General features: G+C 41.0%; 1 protein-coding gene across 1 annotated transcript in view; it reads left to right on the top strand.

Annotated features, from left to right (window-relative positions):
- The first annotated feature begins 6 nt into the window (after positions 1-6).
- Positions 7-15478, top strand: part of SNAP91 (synaptosome associated protein 91) — a 63527-nt gene continuing 48055 nt past the window's right edge. Inside the window, 1 exon segment of the mRNA XM_008640224.2 lies at positions 7-197. Coding sequence (XP_008638446.1) covers positions 68-197 — 130 coding nt within the window. The 5' untranslated portion in view covers positions 7-67.

Here is a 15478-nt window from a genome sequence, read left to right as displayed (position 1 = left end):
ATCTCCCCTTCCCCTCCCGTGTCTTTCAGCCCTGCAGAGCAGGCAGCAGCCAGCACGCCGTTCGAAGATGTCGGGTCAGACGCTGACAGATCGCATCGCAGCTGCTCAGTACAGCGTTACGGGATCGGCCGTAGCCAGAGCCGTCTGCAAAGCCACCACGCATGAAGTGATGGGGCCCAAGAAAAAGCACCTGGACTGTGAGCATCCCTTTTTGTTTCCCCAGTGAAGGCCCGGGGCTGAGGAGCCTGCCCGCAGGGCACTCTAGTGGGCCTTTGAGCCGGCTGGCTGTCACGCTTGCTCTAATCCAGCTTGCAGAGCGTAAGGGTGATGGGAAATCTCCAGGAGAGGATGAGTTATTATTGCATTTCTTCTCTTATTGCATAATACTGCTCTTTCGGCCATTTTTTTTTTCTCATGACCTCTTGCCTTTTATCCAGGAAGAAAGTGGAAAGAGCACCTTATGGAGCAGGGGCTTGGGAAGAGGGGAAGGAATTGGACACAGGGAAAAATGGACGCACACTTGTCACTGCCTACTTCTGTCAGGATTAAGCTAGGATGAGACATACATAAATGATATTCCCAGAGCTGGCCAAGCACCAGTGGGGCTTGAGTGGGGCCATCTCCACAACCTTCTGAAGAGGTTCGGATGATGGTGTGCTTAAATGGCAAGGCACTGGGATAACGCTGTGCTGTAGATTGGGACAACCTTTGGAGAGTTTAAGGGCTGTTGCTGAGGTCCCAAATATCTGACAGCAACTTTGTGAGCTATCCACTAGTTTGCATCCTGTTTTATTAAAGATGTCTGTTGGCTTTATCTCAGATTTATGGTGTATTCTGGAGTGACATAAGCTAGTTAAGGCATGAAACAAGGTTGAGGCAAAACATTTATTGGAAAACAATGAGCTAGTCATGTTTCGTCCTGACGATTTCGTTTCAACTGTCAGTCCCTGCTTGGAGACAGCAAGTAGTAGAATGGTGAAAGAATTTCGTCATATGATATTAATTGGCCTTGTTTACCACTCTTATCTCTGTCCAGCATTGAAGTTGGCAGATCAACAGCAGGTGTTAATATCTAAAACTAAGTGGGTTTCCCGTGGTTTTTTTGGACATGGTAAGACGTACTTTCAAGTGAAGATCAGCAGGTTTTACACCAGGCAGTCTCTTGGCTGCTGGCCATTACTAAATATTGCTGGTGCAGGTGTTTGTGGGTACAGTTCTGATGATGCAGTGTTTGTTAAAAGGAGGTAGCATTACTTCTGGAAAATAATTCCAGATTTCACTTTTAACGACTTCGTAGCTTACCCTCCAAGTGCCAAAGAGTGGGCTGGTCTTTCAGTATATCTAGATACTCTTGCATATATGTCCAAGAAATGCTGATGTAAGCAGCGTTGACTGAAGACTCACTGGAGTCTAAACTGTTGTTTAAATAGATAATTGGTCATGATATCATGTATTCTGTCATGTTTTCTTGTATATTTTAAAAAATCATCTTGGTTATTGATGTCTGTCCTATGTTGTGTGGTAGCTGTCAACACTCTTTAATCTGTAGGCTCTGTCTGGACTGTCCTATACAGACCGTATCTGTTACTAGAAGCTTTAGCTTAAAAAAAGCATAGCTCATGTATTTAAAAGCATGCTGTGCCTCTGTGTTTCTGTGTGTATGTACATATATATAAATAAAAGTACTATCTGGAATAGGCAGGATTAAAGTGAGGTAGAAATAATCTACCGGTGTTATATTAAGGACTGTAAAGGGTCTGTGTTTGGATATTGGTGCTAATATTACTACTTAAGAAAGTGGTTGTAGTGGAGACAGAAGCCAGTAGAATTCCACACAATTTCATACCTACCCGCATGTCACACATACAAGAGGAAGAAAAGTTATAATTTCTTGGGAAGACATATGCCTGCTCATTTTTCTTTCTATTTTACAAGCTGTAAATAACAGTTCAGAGTTTAACTGGCTGGGTGCATTTCAAGTTGGATAAGTAGCATTTGAAGATGTGAAGGATGAAAGGTAAAAACTTCCCAGTGCCTTACAGTAAGTTTTATGTCAAGGTATGAAGGATTTAGATGATTAAAAATTCAGGTTCATCACAGAGAGTGATGGTTGGAGTGGTACTTCATGAAGAGCTCTAATTCTGGTATTAATGTTGGGATTCTGTGTCCTTAGGGAACTCCATAATTTTATTTAGTGTCTTAGTGGCCAGGTGTCAAGTCACACAACCTCTCTTCCACTGCCCTACTTAACAACTGGGCTTTGTAAATGAAATTGAGAGATCAACTATTTCACATGGGTTAAGTAGTCCTGTAAGGATAGGACACAATGATGCCTGTCCTCATATGTTTTCTGCAGAAGATACTAATTCCAGAGGGTTATAGGGAGATAATAGGTGACAAGGTGAGAGGTGGTATGTAAGGAAGGGAGAAAAGAACAGAATTAATGTCTTCAGTGTAGAAAAGCTGAGCTGCTAAGTGTTTACTTTTGTGTGGTTTTCTGTACTTGCTGTAGATTTCAAATACAGACTGTAATATAGATGCTGCTGTCCTTTGGTGTGGGCTCTGGGTGCTGGACAGGCTTGTCTTGTAAAGAAGTACTAAAGTATCATTTGGTTGCTATCATATGCTTATTAACAGGATTTACCTTTTGCTTGAACTCCAGATCTCCTACTAGTGAATTTGCAGCAACTGCTGGAAGTAGTGCCAGATGGCATTAAATGAGTTTCTCAAGTCCCTGTGGGGGGAAAAGGAATGTAAAGCTAGGATGCTCTGATGGTTTGGGACAGTTGAGCTCTGACCATTTTGGACTTATAAAACTGTTGGCATCCAAAAGTTGTCTTAAAATCACCACAATGCTATGGATTCCTATCCCTCAGCTAACCAATGTTTGTTAGCTAAATTATTATTCCTGTGAAGAAGTGGGGAATTAAGAACTTTATTTTGATGCAGTGAGAAGGGCCATTGCAGAGTGGGTGAATGAGGCATATGGGCTACATTAAGGATATATAAACTTATAATTCAAGTGGGAAGGCAATCCTTGTGCACAGCATAGGAGTTTGATTCTTAGAATTGTTCTGAAAGATGTGTTAAGGCTTCACCAAGGGTTTAATTGTGTGGGACAAGACTGCTTCCAGCCTCAAATGGGAATGACTCTGATGGTATCAAGAGGGAGATGCTTTTGGAGAAAGGAAATAACATGACTTCCAAATGTGAAAACACATGATAGATGAGGGGAAAGTAGTTGATCTCAACTCAGCTCTTTTTATAGAATCTCACTCAGAAACAGACCTTCAAGTTTTCATTTAGGGAAGTGAACTGAAAACTAGTGAGGCTGTTGCATCTGCAGGTGGTTGTAACAAGTTCCTGTTTGTGAAAATGATAAAAATGGCTGGGATTTTCCTTGACTTATTTTGCTGAGTGAATTGCTTTGCAGCAGGAGGAAGTTCTGCAGTGTGTATTCTGAGAAGACCACATGTGTCTCCTGACTTCTTCAAAATAATTCTCATAAGGTAGAAGACCCTCCCAGAAGCCTGATCAAGAGCTGGGAGATGTTTGTGAAAAGTGGAAGCAAAGCAGATGAAGATCAGGATTTGATTTTCTGTGGCTGTGGAGATGACCTGTGTATCTGCTGTAATTTATTTTCATCCCAAGTTTAGTTTTGCATATTTGCATGTACCTGGCAAGGAGAGGCTCTAAAAAGAAGTTTATGGTTTAATTCATGGTGGTAACTGAACTTGCAGGGTGGTGTCTGTATTTTGCTTATACAGACACTTCTTTCCTGCAGTGTTCTACCTTCTGCAATCTCTACGGCTGACCTAACAAGTTTGAGTCACTGTGGTCTTCAGTGTTGGAATAGAAGTGTCTGTTGACCAAAAGCAGTGCATCAAACTTTTTTGCCTAGGCTTGTAAAGATGAAGTTGCTAGGTCCCACAGGTTAGCCTTAGAAACCTCTGTCTTATTCGTGATGAATATCTGTCTTTGTTTTTGGGAAAGGTGGGGGTCACTGGAACTGCCTTGAGTCCCTAGACTTCAGTGTCTGTTGACTCGGTGGGTTAAAGGATAAGGTTGACCAGGGTGTGTATATTTCAGAAGTAGTTTGCTGTTGAAGTGATTTGGGGAGTGTTCCAAGTGTGTTGGCACTTGTGGCCCTTTCCTAGCGGGAGGAGTGCAGATGTACTGCATTGCTCTGCAGTCCAGGTGACACTCGGTCTTTACGGCTGTGGGAGAATCGTCAAGAAAATTGCCAAGCACGGAGTCCCTGCACACAATGGGCTTAATCCTTCACACTTCACTAATGCAACTGCTTTTATGTCTCACTGTATCTTGTACTGCAGTAATTTGTCACAGTTTCTGTGTGTGAGAAAACTGACTTTGTTTAAATGTTACCATTGAAGATCAGCTGGAATACTCTGTCTTGGCTTTTGTTGTCATAGCTGGTGTGGATGTTATAGTGTGAGCTCCTCTGTCACCCCAATGAATTGCTCTCACACCTGAAAAGAAAAAAATCCAAGCAAGCAGTTTTTTTCTTTAATTCTTTATTGGATGTTGGATTAGCACATTTATTGTGTGTAAGGAGTCATCATCAATTTTTGTGTTGAATGGCTGTTTCTGTGGGCTTCTACCATGTCCTTTCCCAAAAGGGTATTGAAAACACACTTCATTTGGAGGCATGTAGATCTCTGAATAGGAGTAGAAATGTCTGTCATGGGTAAGGGGAGGTAATAAGAAGGCTTTTTAGATTAGGTGTTCTTGAGTATTTAAGTGGCATTAACTTTCAATTCCTCCCCCAGCCTCATACTGTTTTTAAGGCATGTGTAATTCCAAGAGAAGACTGCCCTTTTAATCAAGCTAAGACTTAGCTAATTTTTCAAAATATGCTTGAATCAGAGTAGAAGTTTGAATTCATGTTAAGATCCAGATGTTGAAATATGGGCAGGATCACTTGATCCTGTGGATCTCAACTGTTCTGTGTGCAAATTGCCTTATGGTGCAATGCCTAAGAAAAGGAAGAGGGAAGATGAGGGAACAGAAAAGTGAGTAGGCACTGTAATGTTAAACTTTTTTCATCTAAGCAGTGTAACTTGATAAAGATTGACTAGTCCTGAGGGCATGTATTCTTAGTCTTTTTCAATAGTAAGAAAGATCTTTCTGTTAAACATGCTTTGTCAAGGTCATGGATGACAAATTCTGGGACAAGTCAGGTCTTTCTATGTATTGACTTCCACTGTAGACCTTGATGGAGTAGCTGTTTATGAGATGGTCAGGATCCCAGTGACCAGAGACTTCTATTTAGTAGTTGAGTGTGTTTCATAATAATCTCATAGTGTTGCTCTCTTAGATCTGAGGTGGCAGCAGTTGAACATCTTCTAAATGACAATAACAAAAATATGCGGATTTGATTGATTTTCTGTGTTTTGATTTCATCTATGTCTCTGATTTCCCAGCCTCACTCTTAAACCCTGTATCTTCTGTGCATGCCATACATGGGCCTGTCACTCTAGTGAGGAGTTCTGTGAAGTCTCCAGGAAAATGCTCAGTAAGTGTGGTCAGCCCATGCTTCTGTGTCTCTGCCATGTGAAGGATCCCCTGAAGCGCTTAAAAGTAGATGACAGCATAGTTTTGAAGGGCATAAAGCATTTTGAAGGCTACTCATTTTCTCTGCTTCTTGCTGGATTGAGAAATTGGTAGCCAAAGAGGAGAATTTCCTGCATCACAGTTCCTACTTTTGAAGAAATGGTAGTATAGTAGAGGCACACTGCTTCTAGTATTTTTCTACTGCTGCTCAAGATTCTTGTGACTCCTTTGCTCTTCCTGCCCTGCTTACCTTCCCCAGTGCTGGGTGTCTGTGACAAATTGTTGGCTGCAGGGCTGGCCTCTATGAGAAGAGACCAGGACCTGCTCTGTGCCAGACACAGCCAGCTCCATGGTGGATCTGCTGAAATACCCAGCTAAGCCCATCCACCAAGTTTGTGGCATCGTGAGGAAAACAAACCCACGAAAAAGCAGAAAATACTTGACAGACAGAGGAAGTGGGAAAAGGAAATGGCAAAGGGTACACCAAGGTTAGAGGTAGAGCAGAAGGTACAGGATGCACTCCATGGTGCTGAAGCAGATATCCTCTGAGACCTGTGGAAGAGACCCCTGTTGTCAGAAGTCACAGCTCCAGCATTTCCCAGTGCTACCAAAACCTTGCCTTGTACATTGAGTTCATTCCCTGTCACCGAAGAAAATAAAGGGATAGACCTTCCTCAGTCAGCTGTGGACATACAGTATTGCTGAAGGAGCTGGCTCCAGTATTTCTGAGGATGGGGAAAAATTGGGGCTGGAGTGATGACATTACATCCCTTCCCTCAGCCTTACTGTAGCCTAAAGGTGAGTCCAAACAGTACCAAACAGTATCCTTAAGTTACCATGCCCTGTTCCTTTTTTGGAGCACAGATCAGGATGCTGGTAAGGGTGGAAAAGCACAATTTCTATTGTGTGCCTAGCGTAAGTACAGGGGTCTCACCAGTGAGTGATAAACCTTGCATCTCCACGCTTCAACACATGGCATGCAGATTAGGAATAGTATCCTGCCTGGTTTGGAGAGAGGGGTTTCAAATACCCTAAAAACTAAACAGCAAGGAGTAAAGCAAGGCAGGAAATCAGGGTCTGAATCTCAGGGCAGGACATATAAAGGAAAGGATGGGTCACCTGGCACAGGACTGAACCCTGAACTCAGACTAAATGAGATGATAGAAGAAGCCTTCTTGGTAGCCTTGCGGACAGTGGTCTGTAGCGCAGGGTTTGCAGCAGTACTTCTGTTCCTCTGAGTCAGCAGTACCAGCAAGATTGCAGTGTGAAGTCTCACTGGTAAGCTGATATTAGAGTATCACACCCCATCAGATTCAGCACGGATGCTTGGTTTTCCTTCTGTCCAAAATTTTGCTTGAATGAGAGCTGGTGGCTTAAATTAACCTGAATAAACCAGATGTTGGAAATTGCTGGAAGACAACTGGAATGCTTGGCACAGGCTAGCTTGTCACTTTGCAGAGTATGGTAAGGTCTGCTTTTTCTGGAATCTTGCAAATAATATGCTAGACCCTTAAAACAGTTTTTAATGCTTTTAATTTTGCTATTTTGATCCTGTTTACTTCAGAGCTGGCTGAAAATATTCAAAATCAATACAAAACATGTTTTGCTTGTGCTCATAAAGTCTTCTCTTTAGATTGTGAAACATTTACTGAAGCAGTTGAGAGCTGTAGTTCAGTAAGAGAGGGAATATACTATACTATCCATCTGCACTAGCATCACAAGTGATATTGGACATCAGCCTTGAAATGAATGTAGGTGGAATACTAGAACAGCATTTTCTAGGCTGCTGGCAAATGGGGCATTCACTGGGCATCTGAGGCTCACAGTTTAGTTGTAGGCACAGGAAATGACAGTGCACAATATTAGCGCTTCCTTCTGGACCAGCCACGTCTAAATGCCCTCCTGTTTCTCTTTTCTGCCCAGGATAATGTGATGTCATGCTTTGTTGTAGGTTATATCTCTATCTTAATTAGTTTAATGAAAGGGATTGGATGCTAAAAGGTCCTGATGTTATGCTAATGTTGTGTGTTTATGTAATTTTTACTCTGGCCATCTGAGCTGAGGCAGCATGTCAGTCAGTTGCCTTTCCTAGAGTCTATTTTTTCTAGCTATTGATAAAACTCAAATGTGTTACGATGGTTTTTGTAGAGGGGATTTTGTGAGTAGATAGACATGATCATGCTTGAAGACCACCAAACCTTGCCACCCATGTGTACTGAGAACTGCAGGTTGCTGACAGGACATGTCTGCTTGGGTGTGACTTGTGGCAATCAACTCCTTTTGGTCGTCAGCCAATATGCAAAATTACCACAGGTAAAAAGCAAATTGGCAGGAACTCCTGTGTTGCAATTGGACCACAGAGCTCTAACAAAACAGTTAAGCCATATGCTTTGACAAGGTTGCTCTACTGACTCAGAGAAGGAATTGAAAAAGAAAACAATGTTCTTTGCTCATTGTTTCTAAGTGTTTAGGAGACTAGGTTATGGCTGAGATGCAAAACACTGATAAGGGTAGATTGGAGAGTTTGGTGTCTACTTGAGCTAAGATTGTTGTACCATACAAATAAAGGACCAAAGGACATGTCTTTTCAAGAAAGTGTCTTAAACTTTTCTGTCCTAAGAAGTGATACAAGGCTGTGGCTTGACTACTGACAGTACAGTACATCACTTCAAACTGACTCTTGGCTTGCCACGAGCGCTGATGACACGATGGCAGCAGGTGCTTCCTTAGCAGATGGTCAGGGGTTAGCCTGCAGAGCCTGGCAGGCTCCTGGTGCCTCTGGCATAGTTTTGTTATATATCTTAAATCACTCTGATAGTTTACAGAATGTTCTGAAATGGTCGTCCACAGAAGTGAGAGAAAGACATGACTGCTCAAAGCATGAATAAAACATGCTGACTTGTCGCCCACCTTGTTTAAATGTATGCAAGTTGACAAGTTTAGAGGAAGGTCCTCAGAAGAAGGCAGTGATCGGGGATCCTGCCACAGTGCAGGACAGCACTAGGAGGGTGCACGTCTTAAGCATTATTGAGGAGCTGACGTAGATGCACTTCAGTGTGAGTTCAAGCTGATTTTAACGGGACTCTTCCTTTCACTTCTTCCTCCAGGAAGTGTAGGACTTGTGTGAAAGGGACAAGCCAGCTGGTCTGTTTCCTGCCTCTGAAGGCTGCTGTTTCTCATTACATATAGGTCAAATATAGATGAAGACGTTAACCTGTCATTGCATCAGTCCTTTAGCAACCCTGAAGTTTTCAAATCCAACCTTTTCAAATGGAGACTTGGGTTTGGATCCTGTTGTATGACTCTGGAATCCGAAGTATGTTTATTGTGCCTGTAGCTCTTAATTTAAATTTTACAGTTTCATCTAAATGCATTTATAGGAAAATGTACATTCTGTTAAGAGACAGCAAGCCAGAAGGAACTCAGCATATTTAGTGTGCCAGTGTTTAGAAAACATTTACATTTTATCATGAGTTGTGTTTTGTTGTGAGCAAGTGAAACAATGGTATTTTCATGTGTGAGCCTTGCCTGTGGCTTTCTGATCTGATCTTTCATTCTATGAAATGACTATGAAAGACTACATTAGAGTTTTTCTGGTTTTGCTAAGTTGATTTAAATTTCAGATTGCTTTTTTGTTTGTGAATGGCAAGAGTGTTAACAGGCAAGGTTTGCTGTGTTTGTAATAGGTGAGTTTAAAGAGCTGCTTCTTGTTAATCCAAAAGCTGGAAATTGCTTAGACAGTATTATGAGAAACTACCTTTCAAATATCATGCTCTATATCATGCTTAGAAATTAAATTGGCACTTCTGGGTATTCCAATCCAGAGATCTGACTCGGAAAAAAGCTTCACTGCCTGGGTGTGAGCCTGTGTGATGGATTCCAACTTCCTCACTCATCAATAGCTTGATAGGAGACTTCTACTGCCAGTGGCAAATGCATCATCCAGAGGCATTGGTGACTTCCAACTGTTGATAGCTACTTAATACTGTCAGGTTTTTTTAAATGTTAGTAGTCCTCACTGTATCTTCTACCTCTCAGGTGGATGTTCCATTGAATTTAGCAGATTTTGGGTTTTTTTGCAACATCAGGAAATCTGCAGTATGTGAAAGGCTGCTGGCTCATGTTGAAGAGTCAAGTCTATTGGAAGTAGAATTTAGTTTTTTGAGAATTTTTGAGACTTAAACTCACCTGTGTGGCAGAAGCAAAGGATTATTGTTTAGCTGATGTAGTACAAGGGAATGGACATCAAGGAGTTGCACGGTTTCATATTTTACCTTTTTTTCTTAACTATGAAGGATCAGTCATTTCGTTAAAAAGACTGTTTTAAGGCACAACATTCACATATGAGGCAGCCATCTGGTTTTAGGAACTCTTCTGCTTCATGGTAGATACCATGGATACAAGACAATGGATTGCAATGATAGCAACCGTGTTAGAAAGTACTTGCTTCTTAGTTGGAGCTGCTTCAGTGTGCTTCCAGGAGGTCATACTGTTGCACTGGCTTGTGCAGAGGTTTGCATGACTCTTGGTTTCTTTTTCCTACATGTATGTTCATGTTTTCAACAGGGCTGCCTGCATGGTTGTGGGCATTTCATTCCTGGTGAAGAATTTCAGGTTGTGTCATTCTGTGGCATCCACTGATGAACAAACTGACAACTCTGAGAATAATCCTGCTGAGGGAGTAGGAAAAGCATGGACCATGGTCTGGGTATTGAGTAAGATGTGTCATCTTCTGAGGCTGCCTACCCAACTGATCTCTTTCTAGCATAAAGTCTGTAGCTAATTACCATGGCACTGAAGTTGCTTGCACATTTTCTCATCCCCACCCAATTTTTTTTGTTTTGTTAATGTATTCCCAACATGTAACAGCTAAGTACTGGAGCTGGAACATCAGGCTTCTTGCAATATATTTTCAGTCTTGTTCAGCTTTTTAGGGGATTACAAATTGCTGTTCTGGGCAGAGTTGATAGGCTAGTGATAGTTTCATTTCTACAAGTTTATTAAAAACAAATGGTCTTCTGAGGAAAGGAGATAATTTGGGTGTAGAATTCTTCTCAGATTCCAGCATGGCAACTGAAAGAGCTCTGCTACCATGCCTCAGCTGATTATCACTTTCTGACAGATATGCTTGGAGTGTAAGATCAGCCCAGCATGTAAAGGCTGATTAGAAAATGCCATAGTGCAGAGATTACAGTAAATGGCCCAGTGCAACTGAGGCAAACATGAAATCCTTGTGTTTCTAGTGTAGCTGTACTCTCCGCTAAAAGGTGAAGTTGATCCTGTTACTGCTATTCCAGCAAGCACCCAAGTGACAAGAGTTATGAGTTGATACAACCAACAGGTAATGTTAGGGGTTGGTCACTTTCATGGAAGGATAATCATAGGCCACAGCTGGAATCCTGATATCAGGTTGTGGATGTCCCTAATGTCAGTAGGCAATTGACAGTAGTCGTTTCAGTAGATTTTATTGACTGTTATCCTTCTAAGCAATAATCTTGTGACTCTACAATGCCTTTAAAATTGCTTTGTTGTTTGCAGCAAGAGCTAGGATGCAAGAGAACTGTCACTTTAATGCTTGCATGGAGGGAGAGAACAATTCCCTTAGAGGAAATTGAATAAATGATTTGAAGGCTTGGCAGAAGATTGGCTGGTGGTTGCAGTTTTGTCTCTAAATTAATGTGTATTTGGTTAAGGCTTCCAGGTTTGAAGTGTTGAAGGAAATGTCTTGTAGAATGCGGTCTGAGATTTGCCATGCAGGATGAATGTTCCTTTTCATGCAAAGTTATTGGTCAAAAGCTATTTGTAATGTTAGCACGGTTTTTCCATGTCTCTTCTCCCCCTAGAGTTTGGCATCTAAGATGCCATATTACAATAGGATGGGAAGTAGCATTTCTCCAAGACAATTGCTATTATATTTTAACTTTATAACCTTTGGTTGGTGTCCACCAAATGGAATTTTGCATATCCTAAATTATTAAGGGCTATACAAAAAAGGTAGTGCAACGATGATTTGTGGCTCAGCTCTTACTTCCAGTAAATCAATAAAATAGAGAAGTGGCACATTTAGCTCCAGAATTACTTGGTGTTTCGTATCAACTTAAGCAGAAATGCTTAATTCTTGTATTTGAGCAGAAAAATGCATGTTTCTGTTGAGCTACTTGTGGAGCAGGATTTGTATGGAAGGAGGATTGGAAGTGGGTTCTGTGGGTTAGAGGAAAAGATCATTAAAGCTGTGATTTCTCATCTTTCCTCCACTTTGCTGAACTTGTATTTTTGCCTGAGACAGATTCTTTGGTATTCAAAGTGAGTGAATTCTGTACAAACGAGGTTCAAGATTGAGCTTCTTATGACTTTGGACAGGGAAAAGTTTCCATGCTTAATAGCTAATACTTTTCCTACAGTGATGATGCTTAAAAAAGCTGTGATAGCTGTAGTTGGGAAGAAAGCAGGCAGAATTCTTGGACCATGGGGCTTCTTCCCCTTTGTTTAGTGTTCTGGCTTCATATGTGTGAGGTTAAAAAGGTGCTTTCCATAGCATGTTTATAGTAGAAAGTTTGTGTAGCCTATCTGCTGTTACTCCAGATATGTAATTCCTGAGTAAAAATGAAACTTCTATTCTTCTGACTGGTTGGGTCATGGGTGTCAGCAAGGTCTCAGACTTTATTCATAAAATATATTAATCGCTAATTATTAGCAGTCTTAATGACTATACTTAAAACCTCAGTGACATCTCCTTAAAATTGAGCTTCTGCAGGTGGCCTGAATGTCTCCTTTCAGTTGTACTACTCCCCTTGTAAACATTAAAGGTCGTGTGTGCTGTTCTCCCCCAGAGGCAGTGGAGCTCTGAGTTCTGGGAACTTCTCTTTTACGTAAAAAATATTCATAGTTCATGAAACTTGAAGGAATTGCTTAAAGCAAGATCTATATTTTTAATCACGCCTTGCCCCCATTATTAAGTACTTAGAGAGACAGCTGCTGTGGTTGCACCCTTTTAGATCCAGCAGAAGACCATCTGGTGATTGGCTTTTATTTCCTGTTTCCAAGAGAGCTGAACCTGAACCTCTCAGGAGGAAAAGCCATACATATAAATAATTAAGGACCAGAGGGAACACAAGTGCAGCATAACTGAGGTAACACTGCTAATGAGCTAGGGTGATTTTTGCAGGTGACTTAAAGCCAAATAACTTGCCTTGATATGTTGGTTAAGGAGGGGTGCAAACCATGTGGAAGTATGTTGGAATAAAATCCAGCAATGTGTATGGGCAGTAGATTTTTCACTTTGTTTCAAAATAGGTATTTGACACTATAGGAGGTGGTGCAACGTTGTATTTAAAAAGGAGTAGTGAGATAGTAAGATGATTCTAAGGCTAATTAAACTCTCAGGCAGAGAAATTGGAGGATGCTTCAAGAGAAATTTGCTCGTACTCAGTCATTTACCCTGTCTGCAGACCCTTCATGTGATTGATAGGTTCTGCAGAACACTTAATACTATGGGTAGTAAAATATGCCTGTGAGTAGGCAGAAAGGAAGAAATTGTATATAAAAACTTGGTGTGGGGTGCTGTTGTGTGGTTCCAAGATTGATTTTTGTGACCTCTCAAACTTCAGGATCTGCAGCAAGTATTTGTCCTCACAAGAGTCTGAGATATATTTTAGAAGGAGGAGATCTTTGAAGTAAGGCTGGAGAGAGGAGGTAGCAGTCCCCTGACGGCTACAGCTGCATTATTGGGAGTCTATAGTACCTGGAGAGCACGTGCTCAGTGGAAGATTGTGTTTAGGTTTGTTGAGTTGTCATAGGCATGGAGGTTCCAAGGCAATATCTAAAAGATGCTGGACTTTGATAAAGGGTAGGCTTGCTGGCATCAAGGTGAGATGCAGCAACCCTTGAGGCAGACTTTTGGGGAGGAAGGAGGAGACAGCATGGACTGCTGTTCTGCTTGGGGTGATTGTTACAAGCCAGATCAACTTGTGTGTTTGTGTAGACAGGGCAAGCTGGAAGTGAAAAGAATAAATGATAAATTATATTCTCAGAAATGAATTCCAAACTCTTTTCTGTGGAATTGCCTGATAGTCAAAGCCAACAACATTCAAATTATCTAATGTTCTTATGAGCAACTGTTGGAGAAGCAGAAACTGGTAACTTTGTTCTGCTTTCCAGTACTGTTTTGTGGTCAGGTGTCTGTAGATATGGAAGTTCAGCTCTTGCACTGGTTAGCACAATGTGGTAGTAGCTTCCTAATACAGTTCTGTCTTGCAGGGGAGGAACTGTACTCTTACTTGCCTATTTAACTTTCTTAGTTGATGCTTGAAAACTCTTACTCTGAGCTACTTCTTTCTGTTCTTGGCTAGCCTGAATTTGGAACAATCCTGCATTTCCTTTTCAATGGGTTCAAGGCATTATTTAAATACTTACAAGTGAGAAAAAAACATCCTGAAGACTATTTGCAGCATTTGAGTAATAGCTAGGAAGGTCTGTAAGGGGGTTACTGTTGGAGAGATTTGACAAAGTTTGGGAACTGAATGTATGACACAGCTCAGATGCTGAGGCAGCTTGTGTGTTAATTCAGTCTGGAATGACAGCTGCTCTTAAGCTGGCACTGATATTCCTCTGAACAGGGAGGTCTTGTGCGCTGCTGCTGTTTCTCTGCATACTGAAATGTAAATTGTGAATAATTAATCATGAACTGGAAATCCCAGGTCTGCTTATTAAAGAATTGGGGGGCGGGGGGGAAGGCTGAAACAAACCAGGAAAAATCCCTGCCCAGATCCAGAATACAATCTGGAAAGGAAGAGGACTAAGAGAGATTGTTTAAAGTATTGTATAATCTCTCTCTTTAAGAAAACAAAAAACTAGAAACTAGTTTTTAATGAGACTGAAAGAGTCTGGAATTCTGAAATCTTTGAAATGTTCTTACTGTTCCCTTTTTTTACCTTATGGGCTTAATAAACACTAAGCTGGTCCCATCTTTTAGTGGGCTCTTCAAAATGCCATGAAGAGAGAGCTTAACTTACTTCAGTCTGCCTCACTGAAGCCTCTCCCATTCTTCCTCTATTAGGCAGGTTCGTCTTTTTATTAATGGAGGTGTTAATTAGGGGAGAGAAGTAAACCTAGAGTATGATTAAATTTCAGTTGTCTTAAGTCTGGGTGTAAAAATTGGCCTGTCCAAGAGCTTAAAGATTGTTGTTTAGATTTAAGTTATGGTGTCAGAGAATTGACAACCATTTATTTCTTCTGTGTGCATTGATTTTCCATCTCAAAGCTTAACTAGAAAAAGTATATCAAAGTAAAATTATAATTTAAAAATGTATCTTTAATTGAAGAAGTCTTTAAAATAACAACTATGAAAATGTGAGGAGAGGGAATAGGAGAAGTCATGTGCTGTGATTTGGCAATTGTAATTTAGTCCCACAGTAAACTAATGGATTCAAATAAAGCATATATAGGTCTTCATTCTCCAATCACTTCTGTGAAAGTTGTGATAAAAGCACTTGCTGCTACTGCAGTACAATTCCTGATTTCTTACTGTGCTTGGAATTGGTATTTGAGCTCGGTGTCTGGGTTTGGGAATTAGGTGTCAGTGTACTGGATGCCTGCAGTAGCAGAAACTGCTTCAGGAAGGTACCTTTAATCCTTGTTTGCCCTACTTGTGTGTGCCCCAAATGGAATCAATTTTGCAAGATTGCTTCATATGGCTTCTGTTGAGTTGTTCTTCATCTGTTACTTCTTAATATTCCCTATTTTGTATTAACAAATGTACCTGTGACTTCCTTGGAAAACTAAGCTTTATTGTCTCTTTGTAAACTGTCCAACCCATAAATGTCTGAATCTGTGTGTTTTGAAGATGTAGTTTCTAGACTTTTTTCCCTGTATATGCTTTCTTTTTCCTTGTGTCTGTTCTTCCTTA

The sequence above is a fragment of the Corvus brachyrhynchos genome, unplaced genomic scaffold (genome assembly GCF_000691975.1).
Source record: "Corvus brachyrhynchos isolate BGI_N302 unplaced genomic scaffold, ASM69197v1 scaffold87, whole genome shotgun sequence".
Lineage (NCBI taxonomy): Eukaryota > Metazoa > Chordata > Aves > Passeriformes > Corvidae > Corvus > Corvus brachyrhynchos.
This window is presented reverse-complemented; position numbering and strand designations above follow the sequence as displayed.